The 27,173-nt window shown below is 41.5% G+C and overlaps 1 protein-coding gene across 1 annotated transcript; it reads right to left on the bottom strand.

The window, feature by feature from the left end:
* Positions 1-3,571: 3,571 nt before the first annotated feature.
* On the bottom strand, positions 3,572-27,173 carry LOC126056611 (actin-binding protein WASF3). The gene is given in 11 exon segments (XM_064039038.1): positions 3,572-3,779; positions 3,970-4,114; positions 4,116-4,207; positions 4,438-4,562; positions 5,346-5,508; positions 5,983-6,114; positions 7,117-7,300; positions 7,576-7,844; positions 8,212-8,363; positions 10,240-10,396; positions 26,914-27,173. Coding segments are annotated over 10 exon segments (1,578 nt in total). The 5' UTR covers positions 10,362-10,396; positions 26,914-27,173; the 3' UTR covers positions 3,572-3,585.

Here is a 27,173-nt window from a genome sequence, read left to right on the forward strand (position 1 = left end):
CTTACAAAACGTTTAAATTATCAGGTAGAAACTATTTTCATTATACAGGAATAATTTAGGATGGTTTTTAATTATAAAATTAGGATATCCTATAAGTAGTTTAATTAGAGTCAAAACAAAGCAAACGCAAGAATGTTCACTTTTACTATTTTATAAAAATCATAAGACAAGGTACATACACAAATGAATTTGTAAACTTATGCCTAGCTAGGTACAACACTACATATTTAGAAAATTTGGTACACATTCGTTGCTCATTTTAACATTAAAACGTATGAAACAGTCGCGTGGGAACAGTGAGCAACTAAACACTTCGGAATGTATATGTTAGGGAATACAAGTAGCTCACACAGAATATCATATTGTATAGAGAGAGATAGTTGAAAGAAAACTTTGAGATTCCTTTCTTACCTAAAATTACGATACGATACAAGAAACAAATTCCAATATAATTTTCCACTATCTGGTGATACAAAATGTATAAAATGGAAGTAAGTCGTATTATTTTGAGGAAAATATACAATCGATATATGTAATTGGCACTACATACGCAGGTCACATATTATATGAAATTACAAAAAACATTTTATTATACTTTAGACATTGCAATCTTACATATAGGGATAGGCATCTTACTTTTCCACCTAACAAACGTGCCTAAGGCCGCTGCCTCGAATTTTGCGGGCAGCGGGGCGGCAGCGGCGGCGGCGCGGGCGGTCACCGTTTTGAATGGAGCTCACCGCTCGTTGCCCGCTCCCGCGCCCCTGTATTCGTGGGCCGGTCCATTTGATTATACGCGTTAGATCCTGCCGCTCCCGCGCCGCCGCCGCTGCCGCCCCGCTGCCCGCAAAATTCGAGGCAGCGGCCTAATGGAAATAATTGTTCATAAGTAATATTAGAGGACATTTATTTATATGATTACTAGACAGAACATTCTCATTAAATCATAATGACGCACCTTATTGTTTGAATACAAAACATCGACTAGCAACTTCATAATTCTGTTTAAAGCATTTTTCATTTTCAAAATTCATAAATAAACATATATGTAGAATCTCAAACGTAATTTCACAACCGTTTACGAAACGGGTTTGGAAGGTCAAGGAAAATATTCAAATTGACTAACAAGCAATAAGCACCATGCAATAAGTTGTGCTAAGGTGGGCCTCGTCTCAGTCAAACTGCAGCAGTGAAACCATTACTCGAAGGACCGCTACATATTGTCAACGTAACTAAACTCCATTCTGCCACCATTCTTTTCATAAGGAAGAGTAAATTTTATAGTACTACTATCTATCTATCCATTTCTCGTCACTACCGTTATAATCAATATTGCGTATATATATATTTTTGGTTTTACATTATGAAACATATATTTACGTCTGTCCGTACTCTCCCTAAGACTAGCCAATAAAATTTCATCTGATATATTTTAAACACGACTTTATGCATATTATATGGATCAAACGACATTCCGTGCAACGCACCATGTTTTACTTATAATATCGACCTGTGACCTAATAGCCTATATACGTAGGATACAGTAAAAATGGAACAAACATAGATATGAGAGATACTTCCCTTGAAGAGAGGAATACATCGATCGAGGTTTATATGAAGACATCCGTAAACGTCATTTACAGTACGTCCAAAATAACCTAACGATCCTGAAGTAAGTGTAGAAGCACAGTAGGAAAATTTTGTACTAATCAATTCTACTGCAAAGCCAAACAGCTGACTTTAGACTCGTTAACTTATTTGGGACGCGCGTTGACTCGACAGTGGCAAATATCACAATAACGACGACTGGAGTGGGGCGGGTTAGACGAGCGTCTCGTACTTGTCGAGCACGTGCGCGTGCGCGTTGTCGTCGCCGTGCGAGCGCGAGCGCGGGCGCGGCGCGGGCTCGGCGGCGCGCGCGCGCGGCTTCTTGTCGTGCCCGCACGTGCACGCCACCGACGCCTGCCGCTTCAGCGTGTGCGCGCGCCCGCCCGCCCACTGCGGGTCCAGCGACTCGCTGCGCGCGTAGGCGCCGCGGGCCCGCCGCCCCATCGTCGCGTGCGAGAACGTGGCGCCGCCGCTGTCCGAAGCCGGCCGCACCGACTCACTCCGCATGCACACGTTCCCGCCCGCCCGGCGAAACGAATCCAAAACCCTCTCCTCGATCTCCTCGATATCCTTCTTCTTCACGAGCCAGATTTCCTCAGAACCTCTGGTGAAGTAACTCGATCCCTTGCTCACCGAATACTTGTCCTTCGTTTTAAATTTACATGTCTTAAAATTATTCTGAGTATTTACATCGTCGTTGGTCTTGTGGACGTCCCTGGAGCGAGCGGGGTCGGGGGAGGCGACGTTGCGGAACGCGGTGCCGTGAGAAGGGAACTGATCGGGTATCTTAGCGCCGAGGCTGGGCGAGCGGATCGTCACGTCGACGGGTGGCGGCATCGGCTTGAACTCGGGCTTTATAATCTTTTGTGGTTCAGGGCGGGGCTTGTCACCGTCAGCGACAGCATCCCCGCGCTGCCAGCGTGCCGGGGCGGCGCTGCGCGTGAGGCTCTGTTGTCGCTCCAGCACGGTGGGCGGACGCTCGGCCGCGTTCAATTCAAAGTGCACGTTATCCTTAAAAGGAGTGGCGGGCGGCGGCAGGTCCTCCCTACTATTGTCAGACCCCAGCCGCTCGGTGCGCGGCCGACCCCTCACTGACCCTGGCCGTGATAGGCGCCCAGTAGTCCCACTGGCGTCTTCAGCCGCCTTTTCAAACTTCTTTATCTTGTCACCAACCCCGTTCGACTCTTCCGCCTTTTCAACGACCTTTTCTACGTCATTATCAACTTTTTCCTCTTCGACCTTCGCAGGCTCAGTGTTCTCCACTGGACGCTCAATCTCTGTCGTCGCTATAGACAGCTTTTCAAGTTTGACCGGTCCTTCTTTGGCGACCGGAGACTCTCGCCAGGGTGTGCGCGGTGCATTGTTTGCGTCGTCAACCTTCTGAAGCGGCGCTGGCTTGTTGTCGGTCGCTGGTGGAGATATGACGTCTCCTCGCGGCGGTGTGGGCCTCCTGGACGGGGGTGAGGTAACGCCGCTTAAAGGATTCGGGGCACCTCGCACTGGCGGAGACTTCACCAGCGGCGAGTTGACAGGGGGCGGCGACTTGACTGGAGGTGATTTGACCGGTGGAGACTTAACAGGTGGAGTTTTGCTGACCGGCGGTGACGTGACTGGCGGAGACTTGACTGGTGGTGACGTGACAGGTGGAGACTTGACCGGCGGAGACGTGACTGGTGGAGATGTAACAGGTGGAGACTTGACCACTGGCGGGGATTTAACGGAAGTGTTGTCGGCGCGGCGCGGGGGAGAAGGCGGACGTTGGCCCGAAGAGTTGCGCGACTTCTGCGCTTCAATGTCGCGGCTGAGGAAGGAAGAGTTGCGTACATAGCACGTGTCATCGGAGCGGGTGGGCGGCTGCGGCGCGGGCGCGGGCGGGGCGGGGTCGGGCTTGAGGGTGATGGCGACGGGCTCGCCGGGCGCGGGCGGCGCGGGGTCGGGCGGGCGGCGCGGCGGCTCGGGGCGGGGCGAGGCGCGGCGTCACGCGCGGGACTCGGTCCACTGGTCGGAGTCGTCGGAGTCGGAGTCGGCGCCGGAGCTGGTGTCGCTGAGCTCGACGGCGACGCGCCGCGCGAGGATGGAGGCCACGTCCAGGAACACGGGCGCGCCGCGCAGGGTGTCGTACCGCCCCGTGTTCTCGTCGCATCTCTTCTCGACCTTGCGCAGTTTAATGCCTGAAAAATAATAACGCATGTAATGTATGTTTTTCATGTGTTTTTTACTCTTTCATGGACAAATTGTTAGATTAAATTTTACAAAATAGCACACAGGCTACATTCTATCCAGGTGCGGAACGCAGTTACCTCGAAACGCGAGCAAAATCTTGGACGAAGTGATAGCCAGGTGTAGAAGCAGGAGACTTACCATCGCGGATAGCCTTGAGCAGATCGGACCGTGGATCTGGTTGGGGGTCGGGCGTGGGGCGGGGCGGCTTGAGCGCCTCCGCCCCCCGCAGCAGCGCGCCGGGCGATGGGGGGCGGGGCCGGTCCTCCGCGGGCGGCGGCGGGGCGGCGCGGGCGGCGCGGCGGGGGCAGCGGCGCGGCGGGCGGGGCGGGCACGCCCAGCGCGGTCAGCCCGTCCGGCTGCTCCGACGACATCATACCTGGGAAACGACCTTCGCTCAGTCGAACATTTTCTCACACTTTAGAATATTGTTACCATGGTGGCATATGGTGGTTTTGTTTTTGTTTTTTTGTCAATTTCCCTTACTAATGGTTCGGACACTTGATAAAATTCAATTTTTTTTAATGTCAAAAAATTTTTTTTGATTATGTTAAAATGAAATATATAAATGCTCTAGCACAATTTATATATTTTGCGATGGTATGTTACCTATAACGGCGTGCATGTGGTCGAGATGTGCGTCGAGCGCGGTGCGGTGCGGGGGGGAGGCGCCGTTCATCATGGGCGGAGACACCGTGCCCTCGGGCGGCGGCGGGGGCGGAGGCAGCGCTGACCTGAAATATAAGCATAGCAGTTGGTGACCATGGTAACCATCTTTAAATAACACATTTATGGTATGTAGGACCAGCTTCTGTGTTTCGGATGGCACGTTAAACTGTAGGTCCCGGCTGTCATTGAACACCCTTGGCAGTCGTTACGGGTAGTCAGAAGCCGGTAAGTCTGACACCAGTTTAATCCAGTACAGGTTGCCAGGGTAACTGGGTTGAGGAGATCAGATTGTAAGACATGGGTACTCCACTGCATCCGGTTAGACTGAAAGTTGGGAAAAGGCTCGAAAGATGAAGGACCAGCTTCTGAGAAGAACGCGAACTTGTTGTTGATGATCGGAAGGTTCGAGTATTTCGGAAGGCACGTATTTATACCTGATCCGCCTGATCTCTCTCCGGTGGTGTCGGATTGCCCTCCCATCGGACTATGAGTGTGAAGGAATAGTGAGTGCACCTGTCTTTGCAAATGCTTGTGCACTATATGTCCTGCGCAGTTGGCTAATCTTCCTTACATAATCCTGTATACTTCCTTATATAATCCTTACATGAGAACAGCCGCCATACCCGATAACCGGCTAGGAGAACATCATCATGTAGGATCAGCCTCTGAGAAGAATGTGAGCTTGTTGTCGAGAATTTCGGAAGGCTAGTTTTTTTACTTATAGTCCGAAATCACCAACCCGCATTGTGCAAGCGTGGTGATTAATGCTCAATCCTTCTCCTTGTGAGAGGAGGCCGCAGCCCAGCAGTGGGACGATAAAAAGGCTGTAACAGTAACAGTTTTTTTACCTGGTGGGTGTATGTACGGGCGGCGGCGAGGCGGCGTGGGTGGGCGCGGGCGGCGCGGGCGGCGGCACGGAGGGGCGCTGGCGGCGCGGGGTGCCGGCGCCGCTGCCGCCGTAGATCGGCTCGCCGCCAACTGAACCGTACGGGCTTTCTTCTGCTACCATTACTGTGGGGAAAACATGTGTTTGTAGTTGTAAAAAACATCCCAAAATTCCATTACACCACCTATGAAATACCCTAGAATCCGTTTATTACGACGTAATTACACTAAGAAGTTTGGTTCTCATATAAAATTCTTTATCAATAAAAGTCGGATATAATGACTTCGCCTATAGTGACATGTCGCTTATTGTACCTATGTATAACAGGCTAACCTGCATCCTACCTTCAACAATAATCGGGAGAGTCATGCGATATCCGACGACTTGTTTTAATTCAGAGAAAACTGTACTCTCTCTTATGTTTTTGTCTAGTTAAATAAATATGTACATAACGTTCATACTGACAAAATGAGGAGTTTTTTTATTTTCTACTATATGCTTTGTATGACGTCCGCTTAATATGACGTTTTTGTAAAGTCCCTTCGATGTCATTATAAACGGATTCAACTGTAGAGGTTCAATTAATATGATGCTCTCACCATGTCCATTGCCAGTTATCCTGGGCTGTCTGTTCTGCGTGTTCTCAATCTCGATGGAGTTGGGCCGCGCCGGCTGTACTGAAGGCGGCCGGTTCTGTGACGCTCTGTAGCCGCCATCCGAAACGTTCGTCGCTGTAACAAGGAGTTTGTGTTAGCTTTACGTATGAAAATAAGGAAATAGGGGTGATGAAAGATACTTTATTGATACATTAATAAATTTTGTTCCACATATTTGGCAGTTTTTCATTGATACATAATTCAGCAATGGTAACTGGACTGAAGATGTCTGATAGGCAGTCGTTGCTCTATGTGACACACTTACCAGTTTGCCCCAAATTTTTTATCGTTACGGAAAATTGCTCTACACTCGGCACTTATGTATCAACTGGTAGGGGTGGGGGGTTATGGAGACGCCACATGTGGAGTGCTAGTCAGATAACTTACTCTGATACACGGGGTCAGGCTTGTACTGTGGCTCGATGTTGTAGTGGCGCAGCTGGCTGGGCGCCATGATGTGCTCGCCGCGCGTGACGGCGGCCTCCTTGAGGCGGTCGCGCGTGGAGTGCTAGTCAGATAACTTACTCTGATACACGGGGTCAGGCTTGTACTGTGGCTCGATGTTGTAGTGGCGCAGCTGGCTGGGCGCCATGATGTGCTCGCCGCGCGTGACGGCGGCCTCCTTGAGGCGGTCGCGCGTGGAGTGCTAGTCAGATAACTTACTCTGATACACGGGGTCAGGCTTGTACTGTGGCTCGATGTTGTAGTGGCGCAGCTGGCTGGGCGCCATGATGTGCTCGCCGCGCGTGACGGCGGCCTCCTTGAGGCGGTCGCGCGTGGAGTGCTAGTCAGATAACTTACTCTGATACACGGGGTCAGGCTTGTACTGTGGCTCGATGTTGTAGTGGCGCAGCTGGCTGGGCGCCATGATGTGCTCGCCGCGCGTGACGGCGGCCTCCTTGAGGCGGTCGCGCGTGGAGTGCTAGTCAGATAACTTACTCTGATACACGGGGTCAGGCTTGTACTGTGGCTCGATGTTGTAGTGGCGCAGCTGGCTGGGCGCCATGATGTGCTCGCCGCGCGTGACGGCGGCCTCCTTGAGGCGGTCGCGCGTGGAGTGCTAGTCAGATAACTTACTCTGATACACGGGGTCAGGCTTGTACTGTGGCTCGATGTTGTAGTGGCGCAGCTGGCTGGGCGCCATGATGTGCTCGCCGCGCGTGACGGCGGCCTCCTTGAGGCGGTCGCGCGTGGAGTGCGGCGGCCGCACGCGCCGGGCGCCGCGGCTTTCTGCGCTGCCGGGGCCGCGGGTTTGGCGCATCTGGTACACAAAAAGGTCTTAAAGTAAAAAAAAAGTTTATTCAAATTAGGCTTAAGAACATCAAAACGAAAAGACAGGCGCCAAAACGCTCATCCTTTACCACTTCCTATGTGGTTTTGCTGGAAAAAAGAAGTGGCGCTGTAAACTCCCCCCATACATAACACGTAACCACAAACATTTGTCTTTCGGACAGATCAGACGGACAGATATTTATGACAGTTTTTTCACTGGATGAGTTTAAATGACATATTGTATTGAATAACGTAAAGACTCACCTTCTTCCCCCGATCATGCTGAATCCTCTCAGTATCCTGCAGCATCTCCCGTCTCCACAGCTCGAAGAAGTAATCAGGATCGGTATAGAACTTTCTGGCATCTCTGCCGTCGTCTCTGAACTCGTTGAGCATTTCCAGTGGAGGGGGTCGGTCGCATCGCGCGTACGTCGACAGCATGGCCGAGGGCATTGAGTTGCGGGAAAACAGTTGCTGTTGGAACGACCGCGCTGAACGGAAAGCCTTGCGCATTTGTATGTCTTGTAGTGATACTGGAAGTTGAAAGGGGTTTGGTTAGTTTATCGCTTGCATGTTGGACTTAAAATAAAAGTGAAAGTTTGGATGTTTGATCCTCAGTCACACTTTAGAGGATGAAAGAAACGAGCGGAAGTTTGTTCATCGCAGCTTTTTCATTTGAGTCATAATTTGAAGGCATATTTATTAACCTCTTTTCTCTACGAGAACGACCAAAATACTTCGTCCCATTATTTTTTAAATGACAATAGTAGAAAAGTAATCAGTTAAAAGATCCAACTTGTATTCTTTCAAAACATCATAATATGAAATGCCATGGTAAGGAGGCCAATGAAGTTATTTCACAAAGTACCTTTTCTTCGATAAATAACCAACTGCACTGACCTTCCTCAACACCAGAGTCGAGCTGCGTGACCTTGATAGCCAGCCTGTCTATCCGGGCCTGCAGCACGTTCGTCCGCTCCGCCAAGTTCGTCGCCTCCCGCGTCAACTCGCCGAACATATCCTCCGCATGTTTCGATAGGGATGATAATTGCCTGCCAAAAGAAGATTTCTATTAGAATACTGAAGAAGAAGAATCCATACTGAAGAAAAGAAGCGGACAGGTTGTTTGTTTGCTTGACCGCGCTAATTTCAGGAGCACCTGGTACGATTTCAAAAATTATTTCAGTGTAAGATGGTCCATTTATAAAGGGAGGCTGTAGGTTACTTGTTATCCATGTATGCGAAGTAGTTTTCAGGCGGGTGAAACTTCTGGAAGAAGCTAGTTTAATGTATATTTCTTAGATTTACAGTACGTCCGAAATAAACAGGTCAGACTATTTTAGCTGTTTTGCTGCGCAGAACCATTTTTTGTTTGCAACTTATTTCGGATGCAGCGTACTTATGTTTTTGTGGTTGAAATAAAAACTGCTAAGTATAGAGTATGTTCATGCAGTTTGGTTCGTTGATAGACTATAGTTATATTTCTATAATTCAAATAAACGAATTTAGAATTTTTGTCTCACATCTGGAACGAAATGTAATCGCGTCATATAATTTAATCAAGATCCTTAAGCTCCTATTAATATCTAATGCGGTAACCTTTTTACGAAAAATAAAGCTGTAAAACCGAACGTCAAACACCTTTTTCAAGCTTAGATATAATTTGACGTAACTGTAAAAGGAAAATACATGGTACATATTATTAAGGACGTAATCCTAGTGGTTAGCGCTATAAATAGATCGCAAATCATTCGTCATTGACATTATATGTTATATTAATTGTTGTTCATACCTGCACGTTTTAGCTTGGTCTTAAGAGGTATAAAGAATAAAGCCTTATGTACCTCAAATTATGACGGATTTCAATAACCTATCTATTATATTTTGATTTTCTCACTAGAGATATACATAGTTAGACGTTACCTACTTTTATAGGGCTGATGTCAAAATCAATTTTTGGTAGGCAAAACAACAGATGCGTATGTGTTAATTAAATCATTGCAATGTAAACATATTAGGGAAAATAAAATAAGACAAAATCAGTATTTAACAGACGTCGCGCAACTTGAGAAAAAATAAAATTGACTATTTATTTCATTAGGTTTTTCTGACATATTTTATTCTCAAATATTGGCAAATCAAAATATACCCATTAATTATACCCTCCATCCCATCGTTTTGACCTGAAACCGGGAAGCCCCATGATTCAAGGTTAAAAACCCGATTCCGGAAATACTAATCGGGTTGTTCACCAGATGTAGCCAATGTTACTGACACAAGCGCATCGGATAATTGAGTCAGCTGACTTTATTGTACACTTCCTTTTAGTCACAATTTGGAACATTTTCGAGTCAATCTGTGTCTTCATAAAACTTCGCTGAATTGCAATCTACCACATATAAAATCTGCTTATTGTTAAACATTACTTCTTTGTTTGAGTGTTAAGCTCAAATTGTGACCAATTTTCATTGATGTCGATATTTCATCACACTAATACTATCAAAGCGAAAGTTTATGAGGGTGCGTATGTTGTCACTCCTTCACGCGGAGCCTACTGGGGCTCGATACGCTACGATTCCATTGCAATCCAATCGCTACGATTACATTAGCAGAATTGAGCCCCTGAACGAATTGTGTTGAATTTTGAGAGTAACGTAGCTTATACTTTTTATCTTAGTGCGGAAATCAGTTCCCTTAGGAAACTGGTGGTGGGAGTCACAACAAGTCCTATATTCCCTGACAGTGTTAGCGAGCGTCCCATTAGTGACGGCCTCGAGCTCCGAGGGCACCTGGAGCCGCTCGGGCACCGTGCCGCGGGACACGTGCACGGGCTCCACGCAGCGCTTCGGCAGCGGCATGGCTGCGGCGCGGCTCTGCTACCTCGTGTACACACTGGCAGCAGCCAGTCCTCTACGAGTGCCATATTACCTGACAGTGTTAGCGAGCGTCCCATTAGTGACGGCCTCGAGCTCCGAGGGCACCTGGAGCCGCTCGGGCACCGTGCCGCGGGACACGTGCACGGGCTCCACGCAGCGCTTCGGCAGCGGCATGGCTGCGGCGCGGCTCTGCTACCTCGTGTACATCACTGGAAATAAAGAAACAATTTATAAATATAGCAGAAACCGTGAATTTATTTAGATAAGTCCATGGGTCTTTAGTGGATGGTAGAGGTCAAATAGGCAGAACTAGTTTTCAACTGCCGAGTCTGACTGGAGGAGAAAATCAAGAAGAAAAGGGAATCTGATGACATGAATTTCGTAAGAGCAGAACGCTATTTTCCCATGCAATAGATCTTGTTTGTTTGGAGCAAAGTTTTATAAACATTTTTGCAAGTGACAAGTTTAGAGACTACGTGACAATTAAATGAAACAAATTCTTTATATCTTTGTCAATGAACCTTCGCATCACATTAAGAATAGTAGCTATGTAAGATAGATATCTTATTCTTTTACAAGATTGTAGAATGTATTTTGTAGACAATGACGTCCAGGCCGATTTTCGGACAAGACTGTTGTTCTCTCTAAGGAGATTTCAGCCAGCGCACAGGACATGTTATAATGCATGTAGATACTATGACACGCTAACTTGAATTTAACTCCTTTACTAATACCCCACCTTTCCGGGTGTCGTAAACAATCAATTCCTCACGTAACATAATGGAAAATAATATAAATGTTTTCCTCTACAAGACTTATTACTACTGATACTATTGGTTAATTGATACAGGCATTTTAATTGCGTAGAAAACTAAGGATGCGAAAAACAACTTGTAAAAATAACCTTCAGATTGTAGGCCAAATATGCGTGTGTAAAAAATATTATGTTCTAGCATGTCCAGTTTATAGCCCATACTATAACCAACACTTCGAACTTATGCCAGTTATATTGCAAATGACCCGTTTCCTCATTTATATCTTGACGATTCCCGTTACACGACGACAAAACATGATACCTTTGATTGCTACATCGCTTTAGCCACTAACCTCGAATACATCGCAAACTCATGTTTTCAAGAACATAAAATTTTAATTATCACCTTACTTGCAGTTAACTGTAGCACACTTATATTTTGAACGCGAAACATTGCGAGTATCGATGTGTTTTTGTTACCTCTTCACTCCCAAATGGATGTGAAGATAAAATTTTCTACTGATAGTCTGGAATCAGACTCTGATTCTGATTACCTAATACATAGGCTAAGTAATTTTTATGGACAAACCACGGACGGAAGTTTGTTCCATATAAAGGACGGCCATACGTGATGCTAGTGTGAAAATTCCGTCTTTTTTCAACTTTCTGCCATTTGTTCCTAGTAATTAAACGTTATTAAGTTATCCGCGCGTTTACACTGCGTGACGGCTGCGTGCGGCTATCGTGGAAGTGGGAATTGGGTTTTAGTTCCGTTAGTGGTTTCACTGGTAACTCATTAACTTATTATTGGCAACACTGACTTTCAAGATCATGGTCACAATACATTAGGTACTCTGTGTCAGAAAGTTAGCGAAACCGCCAAATTGTGCGAAAAACAATTGAAAATATGGCCAGGATTATCAAAATAACAGTTGGAGCACCTACTCTAACTTCTGCAGTACAAAACCAGTCTGAAGCAATATATAAGCCAACGGCTGCAAATACATATATCTTTGACACAAGATCTTGATGCATTTTCTTTACCCTGAGCCTAAGCTTGGCCTGGTTTCAAGGAGGCCAATCAGAAAATCGCATCAAACCAAGCCTAATCAAAAGTAACACAGCAATACGACCTTTAACCGTACACGATAATATTCGTGACTATAGATTACGAGAAATCGATTTGGTTACTCAAATAGGTACTACAATTCGTTTTACAAAAGGGAACGAAAATACTCGGTAACCACGCGTAGATAGATTAAAGACAATATTGTGAATTCGATAGTAACAACACACATGGCCTTTATTATCGCAGCTAAAAACGATGGCTTTTCTGAGAACTGTATCTAGGCTATAATTTATAGCTGTAGTGTTTAAACTGCCGTTGGTATCGTCCGAGAGGATCGCCAAACAACATAATAATTAGGAGCTTTAGAAGGTTTATAATACTTATATGATCGTACAGGTGAACAAGGTTAATTCGTGCCTATTCACGTGTGAAAATCCCTTAATCGGCGTTCACGTCACCGCCGAAGGGACCACGCATGCCGAAAATAGCCAAGTGGCAGTTTGTACCTTTTATCCGGACTATATTTAGGACGGTATGATGTAAGTGCTATAGAGGCGAAAATTGAAATTGTCACATCTGTGTAGCAGAGGTCAAGCACCTCGTAGAGCAAGGAGAATGATTTGTATCTCTCACTGCCTACTTCGGTTTGCATAACATAAAAAGAAAAATCGTTTGGCAAAAGTTGTTCAGATTTATAAGAATTATTAGAAAAAGTTGAGAAGATTACAACAGGAGAACTTGAGAAGAATTTCATTATTCTCAATCCGACGCAGACAATATCAGCTGATACAGCAAAAAATACATTAACAATGAATTAGTAACAAAACCGAGATTCTATCACAAAGACACGCTTCAATAACCAATACGTGATTAGCAGACGTTTCATCAGCACGACACGCGATAAATAAGGTACCTAATAGAAAAAACCTGCAAAGATTTATACTTATAGCATTTAAGAATTCTGAAGCCATTTCTATTACTTATACCGCAGAACCAGAGGTAAAAGGGTACCGGAGTGAAAGGAGGAATCCTGTCAATGCAATTAAAGTCGGTTCCGGTAGATATTCTCGCGCCATAATGGAATGCTTTTAAAGGTAAGGCATAGAAGGACTGTATCTAGACGACTGTAGGTATGCTAGCATTACTGGTAGCGTATGTTTATCTTGTATTACAGACTGCCAGACATGTCTTTCACGGCCACTTTCACTCAAATGGCAGTCTTTCCAAAATTCCCGCATTGCAGAAGTTAAGTTTTCGCAGACGATTATGAATTTCATAAATAAAGACTATAACAACAAAGATACTGAGTCATTTTGAGTATAATTGGATGTTACAGCATCGATTATGCCTCCTGAACAAAGGTTTGCATCAAGACTACTGGCATTAAATGAATGGTAGAATGGCTTCGTTACGAAATGTCAGCGCCGTGCGCCGTGCCGAATCAAAACAATATAGAACCAAACAGTATGTGGCAATGCAGATTTAAATCATAATGCTAACTGTTATTGCTGTTAATGCTCTAACTGTAACAGTATAATAATATATCGATGTGTGTCCAGGAGACACAATAACTAGAGAATAAAAACTATTACATCAATTTTCATCACCATCACCGAACACGATGTTCCTTGCTTGTTTGTCTATCGATTAGAAATTCTTATTAATAAACTGAATAATTAAAACCAAAATACATTTCTCACTCATTTGCATTTCGAAAGTGACTTCACAAATTCAAATTACAAGCAAAAATTTCGACATCATTTATCCAAAACTTCGTCAGATGAATCTTCAAATGACCTGTTATCGCCTTTATGTTCAGTGCTCGTGTATCACAAACTTCCCACGTTTACTATGATACAATAGTAGTAATTAGTCACATTAGCAATTAGATCACAATGACTGCAGCGATTACAGCTATCGTACTATTTGTTCCGTTATTCCAGTTTCGTAAATCACAGAAAACTGTTATTTTTGAGCATATGAATTTTAATGTCATATCACTCAGAGTGGAACATAGTAAGCCTTGAAGCCGACCCCAACATAGTAGGGAAAAGGCTAGGCAGATGATAACCATTCGGAGTGGAGTAAGAAGCTGCTAATCCCTTGATATTAAAAATAAAAATTTATGTGCATTTAATTTGAATGCTTCTAAGGCTAGTGATAATGTTTGACTTCCTAACAAGGCTTTAAAATTGAAAACCTTGTTATAAATAACTAACGATACCTAGGTAAGTTCATTACTTAATATTTATGATTATTACTTCCCTATTCAATTACAGTTCGTTAGATCATTTGTTTGATAGTTTATTTATAGCAGTTATGAAATTATTTAGGTAATACAAATAATTGATTAAACAATCGCCATGAAAGCCTTTGGATTGACCATGAAAGTGAATTTAATGGAATGATAAAGCTTGGGAGCAATGGTAGACAAACTAATAATATTACTAACTTTAGGTCTGAGAAAGACTAAATACGTTTACCTTACCTGAACCTGAAGTAGTAAAGGACTGTACAAGTTCCGAAGATTTCACAAAAAACTTAAGAAACACACAGTCATTGATTGAAATAGAATTTCGAATGATTTGACACAAGCACGAATTGGAACTAAGCAATACGCAGTTCTACGTGATTTAACTATGATTTACAAAAACACGATAAATCACGCTGATGATCGATAAAAAGCAATTTTAAAATGCACGCAAGAACATTATCTATGATTCGACTTAGAACATCAGCATGCAAGAGTTGCATTCTCAACTTGGCTATGCCTATCATACTAGGATTGACATCATCGCTCCTTGAAGATGTTACGTCATAAGCATTAGGATTTTCAACCTTAAACACAAATACTATTACGAACTTAATTGCTAGACGCGTAATCTGATAGCATAGATTTAAACTAACTAGGCAGTTGATACCCTTATCAGGCGAACACTAAATTGGTTAGCGTGTACATTTCTCCAAAATTGTTAGGTCAAGTCAATGACCTTTATTTAGTGGAGTGGTATATAATGAATGTTGGCCATTTAGGACTAAAATACATGGGTATGTACCATCCATCAATTAAGTTTCGTTCCTAGGAGAGTCCTGTTTATCCGTATTTAGGTCACTGGTCATCCTTTGTGCGTCACTAGATTGTTAATTTTGGGTCTACCATGCCAATACTCAAAGCTGATCAATTAATAGATAGATAAATTATTGTGATTTATGGTGTATCTTCAGGGCTACTAATTATAAATAAAGTACTATTTGCTCATAGCTAAGTGCATCACTTAGTAGAAGAGTCTGTAATGTCTAACTAAACAAATAGGCTTGAGAAGCAGTCCTACCGGTCCCGTAACTAGCCACACGGTAATCGCGTACGTTTGAATTAGATTCAACATCACGGAGGAAGGAAGGATGAATGGAGATGCAATCAAGCCGGTAGGTCAGGATCTTCTAGGTCAACTACGCACAGTGGGCGACATCAAAGATCATACTAGTGTGAGTAACGACGCAGTCGGGTTCGTTGAAACATCTGTAAAAGATTGGTCTTGATTGATTGGTGATTTAGTTTTTGAAATGGATGAGTTCCGAAGGCGACGATACTTTCTTAGGACATTTTACATAATGACATCTTCGTTCGTCATTTTGTTTTCCATGTTCAGCATCCACTAATCGCTCTTAGAACCTTCGGTGAGATTTATTTAATACCCGCTGTCCCACGCTGGGAATACATAATGTAGCTAATGTAGGTAGCAGAAATAATAAATCTCACAAGCATAAACACTTCAGACTTAGGTGGAAGTAGTTCTAGGCTATATGAATATTTGCTTAAATCAGTACTTAACTTTACTTAAATAAACAAATAGAGCTGCGCAGGAGCCGATTAGTAATGCCGCGCCAAATATGTATGTCAGATGCCGCCAACATTTAAAACTGGTGTTACAAGATATCAAATAAATTAATTCTAAGGAAAAAGATAGATAGGGCTTTCAGCTTCGTTTTTGGTAACACATTTCGAGATCTGATTATGGAGACACAGGACCTTGGATCATCATCTGCCTAGCCTTTACCTGGACCAAAGGACCCAAAATGATATTTACTAAGTACACCACAAGGGCAAAGATTGGACTTTCTATTACCTCCTTTAGCTAAGTACTTTACACATATTTGACTAGTCTATAATCCTGGTTAGCTCATCTTTTATAGTTGCTATGACGCGATTGCTATATGGTATGCTAACATATCTTATCATTTGTTTACTAGTATAACTTGAGTTTAGTGTTATTTCAATGGTTATTGGAATGTGAACACACCCATGTTAGTATATTGTACTACCAGGCAAATAATTTCGTCGTTAAACTCACATTACCGTTTGCAAAAGAGAAGGGAACCTCCGAGCCTTTTTTCCCAACTATTTTGGGGTCGGCTTCCAGTCTAACCGGATTCAGCTGAGTACCAGTGCTTTACAAGAAGCGACTGCCTATCTGACCTCCTCAACCCAGTTGCCCGGGCAACCCGATACCCCTTGGTTAGACTGGTGTCAGACTTACTGGCTTCTGACTACCCGTAACGACTGCCAAGGATGTTCAATGACAGCCGGGACCTACAGTTTAACGTGCCATCCGAAACACAGTCATTGGTGTCTAAGATATACTTAGAAAGTACATACAAACTTAGAAAAGTTGCATTGGTACTTGCCTGACCTGGGATCGAACCCGCGCCCTCATACTTGAGGTTGGTCCTTTACCCACTAGGCCACCACGACTTTTTCACGACGAGAAGGGAACAAAATGATGATATTTTAAGTAACATAATAATTATAATAAAGTACTTTCAAGTTTAATCAACTTATCAAGCCATTACATAACTAGAACAATGCAACAAAACAAAGATCATTATTCGATCAACAAACAAATTGATTCATAAGTGTTCACACCAGTTATTTTCTGTACATGACGCGTATGTCCTGCGCCCGCGCATGATTAGATTATCCTGCGTTTTGCGAAACTAACGGAACTGACATATTACGTCCGCTAATGGTATTTTTAGGGACATACTGACTGCGAGTTCACAGCTCTACAAGGTCATAGGATTAATGTTTGTTATGCCATCGAAGTTATTAGAATAGCTATAAACTTTCACCTACTAAACGTCATTTAAACAGAAGATTTTTGGAGAACCGATGTAACACTTCTAAATAGTCACCGTTTCAATGTCGCATAAACGCTACAAAGGATGGTAGCAATCAATTTTCTTATTGTTCTCCACGTCTCAGAGCTCTTAAGAAAATTGATATCCTTCAGACATCCATTCTAAAAGACCTTTAAAGAAGCATACAAATACCAGCCCGAATATAGCGAGACACCTTCAAATAGTAGTAATAATACGTGTCTAGCAGATATTCAATAGGTTACAAATAGTTAAAATGTTAGATCATCAAATACTATTAGGCTAATTGTAGACAATTGTGCAGATACAATAACGCCTGACGTATACATAAATGAAATGAACGAGACGACCAATTTCAACATTGGCGCAATCAAGTACGGCACGTGAAGTCAATTTCGAGAAATAAAAGTGATTGTAGACATAGAAGACGATAGATAATTTAAAAGATTCAAAGCTTGCATAGTAATTAGTTACTTTATTCTTTTTAGACTAAGCTAATCTAATCAGAGAAAGCTACAAATCTCTCCGTATTATTTCATAAGCCTTTCTTCAATCTTGTAAGTCTTGCATTCCTCAAAACTTGAAAACAGCATCTAATACAGTACAATATAAAACGAAAATATTTCAATATAGAATCTACTACAGTCAATAAACACAGTACCAAAGTGACAACGATGATAAAATTTTACGATCACCAACCCTTTGCTAACTGTACAGGAATGATCCAAACAGACGGCATGGCGACATTACACTGGGCACGAGTGCGGGATCAAATTGACATATCCGCTTTCCTAATGCATTCATGAACGGGACACCCGACTGAGGCGGGAATACTCCACACTCAGGCTCCGTGACTGTATTGTATGGCCCCCGGGATGAGAATTATTCACCTTAGAGTCGAGACAGACAATTTAAGGATGGTGCACTGCAAAGGTCAAGATCATTCAAGATCGATGCTTTGGATCTTTTTTGTTTGACCTTCTAGCTTAGAAAGACATGTTACGAGGATTTTTATTAGGAGAAATCTCGTGTTTTTGGAGAAATAAAATGTTTATTCAACGGCTACGTAATCAAGTGACCGTATAACACCAGTTTAATAGTGATTAATTTGATTCTAACGTGCAAATACATATTTATAGGCGATTTAATTATTGTAATGTATTAAAGCTTACGCAACGAAACAACATTACATATATTATTCAAGATTATAACTAAGTTTAGGTGGCTGTTAATACTAATGGACAAACACTCCTATAATTCTACCTAAGTTCGTAATATACAAGTTGCTAATAACGAAGGCCAGCATTATTACTATTATTAGCTTTGCAATAATACCATCGGAAATGCGATTGGAATAATAATGTACAAACTACCGGTAAGAGTCTACCACACCTCGGAAAATACAAAGTTGCTACAATACTCAGACGTACCATCATGTACCTCCAGTAATGTGAAACAGGAGAACAATGGCGAAGTAATCCACGTAAAGTTTAAAATCTTGTTGAAGATCTCTTACATCACAAAATTTGGGAGTACAATCTTCTTTGAGCGAAACTTTGAGAGTTAAACACCAATACACGACTTGAACAAAAAGTTGGTGTATCAGACAAGACAGACAGAGCAGAGACAATACAGATAGGTAGGTGTGTTTAAATGCTTATTGATTCCAATCAAGACCTAAATATATCGAGATCGAGAGATTTTTTGCGCGAATTTGCGCCGAAGTCCCACCTAATTAGATAATTTGCTTGTTTGCTTTGATAAATACGTAAGAATATCAGATAAAGTATTCAACCGAGATAGCTGCGACGTTTTCAATTGGATAGTCGTAAAGAAGATTTTAAAGTTGAAACTTAGTACCTACACTTTCACATCTGAAGTATCAACAGCCCATTTAGAATTTTGCTACAGGAACTAAATTTTGTTTTTCTTTATAATCGTAACGATGACTGTATATTTAAGAGCGTCTGTTGAATATTAGCTTGCTTCTTCTTTAAAGTTTGCAACACACGATCTCAAAGGATGTTGCTGCAATGCCAAGCATGTCTATATACGAAGGCATTCCTTGAACGCTGCGGTCATAGGGCATTCCCATTGTGATACCAAAACTAGACACATCAAGAGTATTCAAGAGCCATTTTTGCAAAGGAAAACTGATCCCCGATCACGATACCGAACTGGATGAATAATAACTGAAAGCTATCGACCTGAAAACAAGGCAATCAATTTAAAACTGGGCCGTAAAAACCGATTTGCATTATAAAGAATTCAATGGACGATTAAAACTGCAGGCACGATGCATTTTTTACGAACATACTGTAGTTTTCATGCTCATCGGGTATTCTTTCCGCAAAAGATTTATACGAAACGATTAGGCTAACTATCTTTGCTTGCAATTTTTGCGTATCGGATATCTTTCTTTTTGAATAATCATCGACGTGGATAAATTCAGTAAGTATGCAGCGTGATTAGAGATCTATCGTAGATTAAGGATTATGTAAGTGTTTTAATTAAGACTAATTATTTTATTTAACAGTTGGTTTGGCTATACTTTCCAAAGTGTCGGTATCAACACAAGTGTTCAATATTACATTGCACAAAGCCACAACATTATGACCGCCATCACAAATTATATCAAATCGATTAATCACAGAGATCTATGCAAGACAGCCTGACAGCCGCTTAACATTTTTAAATAATTACGTCGAAAGTATTCTGTCACAGCGGTCCGATAGAAAATTAACAGTTTAGAGCCACGAACATGCGCACACGCAATGAGACGTTGAGGCGACGTGCAAATCCATTGACGTTGACTAATTGACAGTATCGAATTACTGACCAGTTTTCTCTGCACGATTTTGGGTCAGGTGCTGATAAACGCGACTAATATAGGCCTTTTAAGTCTTCCACATTGATTCATATGTCAAAAGAGGAAATGCAAATGATGTATTGGCTTGTTCTGTCATAAATACATGATTAGATACCGATGCTAATACATATTTTAAGAAATGAGGATGCTCTTTAATTAATTCCACTGTTACTTTCATAAGCGGTTACAACTTCCTAGTTATGATGTCATCCGCTAGTTTCTAATCTTCACGAACAGATTAACATAATATCTACGTAATTTTAACTGTTTCATGTTTTCACTCTTAAGATATCATGAAATCTGATATTTATTGTAGACAAGAAGTAAATTTAGAACTGCAAATGACTGGTACTATCGGGTTGCAGTTCCGTAGTGTGGCTCGCTTCCTCTATAGCCCCACCCTTAGCGCCATGGCAGTTAGACAAAGCATTATAGCTATTGTCACGCTACAAATAAAGTCGATTGTTGCTAGTAGCATTGTAGATAACATAACCTACTGTGCTATGGCGTGCGTTTGATACCGCTCTGATACGTCACTAACTAGAGCAGCCCGTCTCGTACGATTGCACATTTTAAATCCTGTACAGAGAAATGCAATAAAAACATGTTCTTATTTTTAATTATAATAAGCATATTCATGTATTTCATTAATGTAAGAAAGTTGAAAGACCAGTGTGTAATTCAGCTAGAAAAAATCATTTGAGACGAACAGCGAAAGTGAATTATCAAATAAGATGGAATTTGGAGTTTTTAATATCTGTCTGGCTATTCAATCTAGCATATCAAATATTCAAGGAGAAGACGCCCAACAAACTTTAGTAATATTTGCGTCAGATTTCAGTGCCGCTATGCAGTTTCTGTTCTTCCTGCCTCTGATTTTTCTCTATATTTCATTAGCTCCAGAAGCGACTAAAAATATAGTCTCAATTTAATTCCGAATGCAAATTACGCAAGAAAAACAGTTTTAGGACCATTTAGTAGTATATTTTGCAAAAGGATATCTAAGTGTACTGGTTATTTTATTGATCAATTCCATAGTCCCCCAGTTTATTTATGTAATACACAGGAAAAGAATTGCATTTATTAATTGATTCATAACATTCAATATGCGAAGTACGTATGTTTCAGTAGTTTCCTCATTTTAAGTTGTTGTTCCAAACAATGGACAAACAATCCTTGCGCGAGACTGATTATGTCTATCCTAAGGCATGATAGAAAGAACAACTGGAAACAAAATGCTGCGAAATGAAATGCACTTTAGGATTTCTGGATCTTAAAAAAAACTGTTGAAGAATTGGATGTATTTTTTTAAGCATTTTTTTACAACATTAGGTGCGTATATAAAAATTCCCAGGTTGACATTCCGTCCGGCATTACACGTGTAGGCAGTATTTAAGTAATTAGTCGCAGGTTTACCAACAATAATTGGATTAAGTACTAAGGGAGTAATGAGGCGACGTTAAGATGCAATTAGCTGATTACCCTGATTAGTACACCTACTAGGAATTTACTAATGGCCAACACATGTGGATAGATACTCGAAAAAACACCTATTAAAAAGTTGCGGATGAAAAAGAATCACCGTCCGTGAATATGCATTTTCTGTAGGGAGACACACCGACTCAGTTATGTGAAACACGTTTCTAAGATCGAACTTCAGACGTACAAAAACTTAAATTGATCGAGAAAAGTTCGTTGACTACAAAACATGTGTGACTAGACTCTGACTTCAATTCCTGTCTGCTGGTCGTAAAGCAGCACCAATTAATAACAAACAAATGACTTGATGACTCATAAGCCTGTATAAATGTCACAAGTACAATTGGGAATACTTGGAAACAGACAAACTAGGAAAGACTTATGTAATTATGGGTAAGCCTGAGATCAATAATATAATCGGACACTAACCCATCCAAGCTTATTAAGCGTATTAGTTCCAAACAGTAAACAAGCCTGAGTTTGATCTTTAGGATCACAAATAATTTGGTGACTTCTGCGCCATTTAGTTACCTCAAATAAGTAATCCAGTTAGACCTTTTTTTTTTTTTGTTGTCGCTGGGCTAAAAATGCTATTACGCATCCCCTTCCCATCGGGGGACGGGAGAGGGGTATGTGGGACTCCCCGGTAAAGACGTTCCCGGTATACCCACTAAAAAGGCCCAGCGGCACTCCGACCTCGCCTGAGTGGAGGGGGTCTGGGAATCCATGGCATCCAGTCCCCCACCGGCGATTGCCCGCCTTATGGCAGGCCCCTCATACCTCCCCCTAGTGGGGAAGGGTCCTTATAATGGCCGGAGCGCAGGGGTTGATCCTTGTGATGCAGGCGGTGGCGCCCCCGCGCCTGTCGCCCGCTGATCACCCCCCGGGGCGGACGGGGACGGACGTTGTATTCGCCGTCTTCTGCCCCTTCTTCGTCTGCGGTGCGGCGCCGCGAGAGGGTCGTTCTCCCGCATGCGCTCCGCCGCTTCCTTCTGAGACATGACGTCTTCACAGAAGGAGGCTACCGCTTCCCATGACTCTTCACTTCCCAGCATGGAAGCAATCACGCTGGGGAGTGAGAGGTCGTTCCCGACCACTGCCATCAGGGCGCGGCGGGGTTCAGCCCACGATGGGCACACCTGAAGTGTGTGCTCTGCCGTATCCAATCCAGTTAGACCTAACCAGACTAATTCATGATAGTAAAAACAGCGAACCAGACAGCATAGACCTAACCAGACTAATTCATGATAGTAAAAACAGCGGACCAGACAGCATCTGAAATAATCTCATTAAGATTCAGGCCACAGATAATTTAGCACACGTAGAATGTACAAGAAACGTACAATAGCCCAATTAGAAATGTCTAATTGTTGGGTAGTGCAATGTTTCACTCATAATGCAATCTTGAATACTAAATGTACGCTCTTTTATCCAACGATCAGACTTATATGGAGAACACAGCACCACATAGCGGTTATAATGATTATGCGTTTACATTGACGACTATTGCATACCATGTCCAAGTTTTGAGTATTCCTAAAAGGGTTGAGGAAGTTCATATTCCTGTGCAATGTTATGTTCTTCAAATAAACGTGGATTACTAACTAATAACAGGGGTCAGATTTTGTGCTCAATAGAATCTTGAGCAATTAGGTACATACAATTACGAAAAATACTTCTAGGTTTTGAATAGATAGATGTATCAGCCTGTTTATTTCGGAGTTGTCACGCCCCACTGCAGAGGCACCTTTATTTTATTTAAATGTGATCATTTTACTTGATGGACACGTATCAAATATAATGGCATGCAGTCGATGGCGCCGACTATTGACACTTTTGAATGAGAACTTTAGAATATCTCTGATTCTCAATGCCTTCCAGAATTATGGGCACTAAGCTTCGATTGATTTGATTGAACCCTTAAATCGAATCCAGAAGATTCCTGAATCAATGCTTAATTGTAGAGGGTCATTTTGTCGTCCTAAGAACTCGTGTAAAGCCGTACATTTCATTCAGTCTTACGGTAAGTTAATCGGCGTGCGGCATCGTTTACGATTTCACGCGTCAATGGTGAATAATTTCGACAATAGCGTGATTCTTCTACGATACTGTTACTTGGTCTTTATTGAGTGCAGTGATGCACATCTGAATGATAAATCATTTGATACATTGCATAGACAGTCTATAACGACAATTTTTATTAAAAACTAGCTTTTGCCCGCGGTTTCACCCGCATCCCGTAGCCGGATGCCAAAACCTTCTCCCGGGTCTAAGTTACCTCCCCTCTAATTTTCAGCCAAATCGGTCAAGCCGGTTTCATGTTATGTCGTGACAACGGAAAGCGGGTTTCATTTTTAAATATATAGATTAGAAAATTTTCACTAGCGAGTCTTTGGAAGTTATTACTCAGCAGATTCCCCACTTTTCACGAAAATAGCCTTAGTACTTAATTTCTCGGCTGCGGTCATTAGCATCTCAGTGACGAGAGCTTATTATGAAGCCTAAAGGCTGTTTCCAAGGGCATTTCTTCGTAACTTTCTAACGAACTAGGTGTCACGTCGTAGGCGTGTCTGCGGAAATCAATAGATCATTGCGGTTGAGTAATGCAGTCTGCAGCCGACTTGTCCTGCGCTGCTCTTTGGATTCTCAGTTATTGGTAGCGAAGTTTGTTTCTTTAAAACGTTTAGTTGAATCTGGAGCAGTGGACATTGCGAGATAAGTTTAGTAACTAGTGGAGTAAATATTACGTACTATCGCATTCCGTGCATTACTTTTATTTACAACATAGTCGGTTTCTTTTTAAATGCATTTTATGTCTAGACGAAAACTTATTTATTAGGAAAGAAACAGAGTAAAACGGAATGTATTTCGTCTGATAGTGGCATAGAAATTAAAATGCTTTTTTCAAGGAACAAGTAGGAACCGACCAAATCAAAATTAACTTGGGTCCCAGTGCACCGACAACATAAACGTCCGTTTTTCTAAAGTTTATGCATGTCAGTGAACATGGACCTGAGTATACCATGTCTTTGATAACTAACAAAGAGAATTACAATTTACATATCAAAATTAGTCACTAAACATCAACCTACAAGTGTAACTGTAACTACAACACATTAACAATGTAAATAATTACAACTACAATAATATCTTAGTCAACACGGGTCTGCGCGTACGCATCTCAGGCGTCAACGCTTAGCTTCCGTTCCCGAGTCACGTGGTCGCGGGAGGATGTCGACTAGCGCATAATGAGTGCCGTGTGGACTAGCCGCTGAGTTTATTTACATTAATTATGTATAATGGGGGAAGGAGTAAGAAAATGTGGTGGTTAAGGTAAAACATGACCTTGCACTGGGGCACTCAGTCAATATTATTAAAAAAAAATAAAAGGCTTCATTTTTATTTCTGGACTAGTTTTTAATGGAGTTACTGAACACATGGTAACCAATGATACAGAACCAATAGAACAGAACAGGTACAGAAAGAAAGTATATGGGTGGATTTAAGTAAGTATCTGACACTCTCTTCTGCTCTGCACACAGCAAAATTAGAGAACTTTAAATGATAATTAAAATAAAATTCATCTAATTGTTATTTATATGCTAGCACTTATTGAATGCCAATACTTATTACATTAATGATAATTTCTAATTCAATAATTACATTTTGTTACTTGTGCATGTTACACTTAATTTATAAACTCGTTCCCCGCTAATGACTTCAGTAAAATACTCATTAACCAGTCAGGTAGTTGCATGTTTACAGCTAATCAAGAATATGTTAATCAATTGTATAATTATAATATTCACTATCACTAATAGTTAAATTAGTAACAATGCTGATGGTTTGCAATGGAGTAGGTATGATGACATCGGAAATAAGATTTATGTTTGATATTAATTTATTGTGATTTTTATTAATTTTAATTTACAAATTAACTGATCTCAAATAAGTTGCTGGTGCACCCCTTATGGGATAAGATATTAATGGTAATGTAGTAAGTAATTTTCTTGATGATAAGTTGCAAGTTCTAAAACAATTTCAGTAAACCTCTGGAACGCATGGGGTTATTATCGAAACCAATATAAAATAGTACCCCTTAGCAGAATTGAAAAAAAAAATACTTCTCCACCATAGTGCAAAAAAAAGGTGAAAGCTCCTCAAACACTTCCAAATTCGAACTCATAATGGACTGTGTACAACCAGTTCTTATGACAACCAAACTACAAACAGAAAAATAAACAATAGTGAATTGTCAACAACAACACAGCTGTTAAGCAAAATGCATCAATAACTATATCTACAACTGTTATGCATTAGCCACAGTCACATGTATGAAGGTTGTACTCAAATGTGTCACTACAAAGGTTTAATGAATTTTAAAACGCTGTCTATGGTAGTTAGATTAGCAGGTGAGAATGCTGTTCAAGTAAACTGGCTTTAAGCCAAAGTTTTCCTTATTTATGACCCTTTTGTTGTGTACTACACATAGTTTAGTTAGAGGATAATTGTAAGACCATAGCTTAAAAAATACTATAAGCATGGGGTTTTGTTTTATGTGTATGGGATCAATGTTACCTGGTTGCTATGTGAAGTGCTTGTTCTATTGAATATGGATTTCAATGTATTCTGACTTAATTATTGACATAAGATTCCTTGCCTAGCCTAAACAGACTGTATCTGATAATAACCAAAATGTTTTCTCTCATACTGCTAATAGGAAATCAATAAGAAACTTCAATAGTCCTGTGTATTATGAGAGAAAAAAGTATTATAATGTAGGTAGGATGTAGGCATGTACCTATAGACAAGCAGAGATGGAAGTTCTGTGAATCATAACTAAGATGTCTAATAAACATTATGACACTGTTACAATAGTGGGAATGTGCTTTTTACATTATAGTTTTTGATACAGTCATTCAACAAGGATTATTATTGTTTATTTTGAATGCACATTATATAAATTACTTGGAATATGATTATTAATACAGTGTTCACGGGATGAACGGATTATACTCACGTAAACCTTATTTGCGGTACAAACGAATCCACATTACATCGGTAATTTGTTTCTACTGATAAAGCCCCATATTATGTCAAAAAACTTAACAAATTAAGCGATGTGATAACATAAGACGTTGCTTACAATTCCTGACTAAGTAAATAGCATCATTAAAAGGCGCGGTGACGATTTATCTAATGATAAACCTTCACTCTTCATCACAACGCCCATTTTAGCGAGCCAATTGCGAATACAAAAAAGTATACATAAATGGCATATAACTCTGCAGAGGATAATGAGGTAACTACGGCCAATCTTATGAGAAAGGTGTCGGAACATAAGGAAAGATTACTAAGCTGTAAAACCCCGAAATATTGATATAAAGTACCTACTCACCCTTTCCACCCAATGAAGTCAACAATTATCCGGTGGTATAAACACTGTAATCGCCACTTCTTGATGTTTTACGAGAAAACAATCGCACTACAATATATTTTCCTCACTTTGTAAATAAATAAATGGTAGATATTTCAGCAAATTCACATTCAGACCGCCGCTTTAACCGTGCCACAAAACGAAAATGGCAGCGTTGAATTGAAATGTATAGTATGATCCAACCAAATCTACGTGTCCGCTACCTCCACACCCTCGCATTT

The sequence above is a fragment of the Helicoverpa armigera genome, chromosome 18, assembly GCF_030705265.1.
Source record: "Helicoverpa armigera isolate CAAS_96S chromosome 18, ASM3070526v1, whole genome shotgun sequence".
In the NCBI taxonomy this organism is placed as follows: Eukaryota; Metazoa; Arthropoda; class Insecta; order Lepidoptera; family Noctuidae; genus Helicoverpa; species Helicoverpa armigera.